Genomic DNA, 2,035 nt, shown 5'->3' with positions numbered 1-2,035 from the left:
CGAGAGCTCTGTGGAGCTCAGGTCTGCTCTGACGCACCCGAAATGGACTCGGTGGCATCGGCGCCTCTTCTTGCTTACCCTTTCCTCCTTCTGTCCATCCACCGCCTGCTGGAACTGTGTTCTCCTGCCCTCCTCCCTTCCCAGTTGGTCTCTGTACCCCACGGGGCACGCCCCCTCCTAGCCCTTCCCTCCTGCCCGCCCCCAGCCTGCTGCCGACTCCCTGGCCTCCTCCCTTCCCCAGATCAAAGACTTGTTCATGAAGAAATGCCCTGGCGTGAACTCTCTCTTCATCGATGGCTCCTTCCAGTTGCTCTAGTGAGTAGGCGTCGCCGGGAAACAGTGGCTTTGAGATGGGCTCGGGGTGGTGGGTGATCCAGCTTGGAGCAGGAGATGACCCTACCAGGAGTGAATTCACCCAGCCTGGGCAGCTGTAACTCAAGATCTGGACATGGCCAAGGCCAGGCATCATGCTTTTCTGGTTGAAGCAAAATTCTGGCTGCCAGAGAGTTAACCACATTGCACTGTCCATAGAACTAAGTTTAATCTCTTATGCTGGCGATGGATCGCTTATGTCTGCCAGCAGTGCCTTTTTGTGTCTTGAGGCTCTGTCTGCATTTAACGTGGTTGATTAGTGATGCCTGCCCAGGGCACAGGCTAAGGCAGTAGCTATGTGTGCAAAGCAACTTGCCTATTTCCCTGAGAATTTGGACACCTAATTGCAAGAACGGTGGTTCGAACCTACCAACCTCTCTGGGAGGGATAAAGATGGCACTGCCTGGTCTTGTAAAGATTTTCAAAGCCTCAGGAACCCGATCGATAGGGTTGCTATGAGTCTAAATCAATTTGATGGCAGTAGTTTAGGGTGGAAGTCACAGAAGTAAAAATTCTCTACTGAACATCCCTGCCTCTCTCTCTCTTGTACTTCCGAAGGGCGGCACCCTGCGATCATATATGGCCCCAGGACCCTTACATACACTATTAATGGCCAGTTAAGTGAGCATCCAGGCTAACAGCTATCTAGAGAACCCAGCTAATCCTCTTTGTTTCTCTCTTGGGGGCTTGGAAGGGCATCCAGGTTGCAGGAGGACTTGGGGGCATGCCCCCTCCCCTCCGGCCCCACCTCATGGTCTTGGCTGTCCTGTAGCTTCATCTACTCTGTGCTGGTGATTGTGGCGGCGGCCCTCTACCTGGCTGGGATTGAGGCCTACCTGGCGGTCATGGTCTTTGCCCTGGTCCTGGGCTGGATGAATGCCCTCTACTTCACCCGCGGGCTGAAGCTGACGGGCACCTACAGCATCATGATCCAGAAGGTTCGGACGGGGGGGATCCTCTGGACCTGGGTGTCCCCACAGGGAGCCAGGTACACCCCACGTACAGCTCAGCTGTGCAGACGGTGCCCGTGGACCTGAGGGTTGGAAGCCCTGTGGGACAGCAGGCAGGTCTGGGTGTTGGGGAGGTAGGGGGACCAGGGTCGAGGTAGAGAGAACGTTTTGGGTGCAGGAGTGGGGAGAATTCGAATCGGTGTGTCACACTTTGACCTCCCCAATCCCACTGGGGTCTTCAGATCCTCTTCAAAGACCTTTTCCGCTTCCTGCTCGTCTACCTGCTCTTCATGATCGGCTACGCCTCAGGTGAGTGCTGGGGGCCCAGGTGGGGCTCGGAGGGCAGGGAGTGGTGCAAGGCTGGGGGCAGGCTGCACCACGTGCTGATGACAGGCACCTGCCTCTGCTTGGCGCTCTCTGTGTGCCTGGCCCCGGGCGGACCACTTTACACCCTCTGACTCATCCAACCCTTCCCTCAAGTCTGCCCGGTAAGTGCCTTTAGTATTCCCCTTTGACAGAGGAAAATGGAGGCTCAGAAAGGTTAAATCGCTTGCCCAAGCGCAAAAGCTAGTAGATGGTGAAACTGAGCTAATTGAGCCACCTCTACCTTAGTGGCTGACACGCCACCGTTCGTTATTGCTCACTAGTCTGTGGGCCTCTTGGCTGCTCCTGTCGATTGAGGCCACGTTTGGGTGGCCTGTGTTTGCGGTCAG

General features: G+C 56.0%; 1 protein-coding gene across 1 annotated transcript in view; it reads left to right on the top strand.

The window, feature by feature from the left end:
- The window catches only part of TRPV4 (transient receptor potential cation channel subfamily V member 4), a 52,413-nt gene that overhangs the window by 43,340 nt on the left and 7,038 nt on the right, over nucleotides 1-2,035 (top strand). Inside the window, exons 10-12 of the mRNA XM_045296686.1 lie at nucleotides 206-315; nucleotides 1,145-1,310; nucleotides 1,565-1,631. Coding sequence (XP_045152621.1) covers nucleotides 206-315; nucleotides 1,145-1,310; nucleotides 1,565-1,631 — 343 coding nt within the window. The remainder of the gene's footprint in view (nucleotides 1-205; nucleotides 316-1,144; nucleotides 1,311-1,564; nucleotides 1,632-2,035) is intronic.

The sequence above is a fragment of the Echinops telfairi genome, unplaced genomic scaffold, assembly GCF_000313985.2.
Source record: "Echinops telfairi isolate 266 unplaced genomic scaffold, ASM31398v2 ScPeMD7_7412;HRSCAF=8450, whole genome shotgun sequence".
Classification (NCBI taxonomy): Eukaryota; Metazoa; Chordata; class Mammalia; order Afrosoricida; family Tenrecidae; genus Echinops; species Echinops telfairi.
Note: the sequence above shows the minus strand (reverse complement) of the source record. Positions and strands in the feature narration are given on the sequence as shown.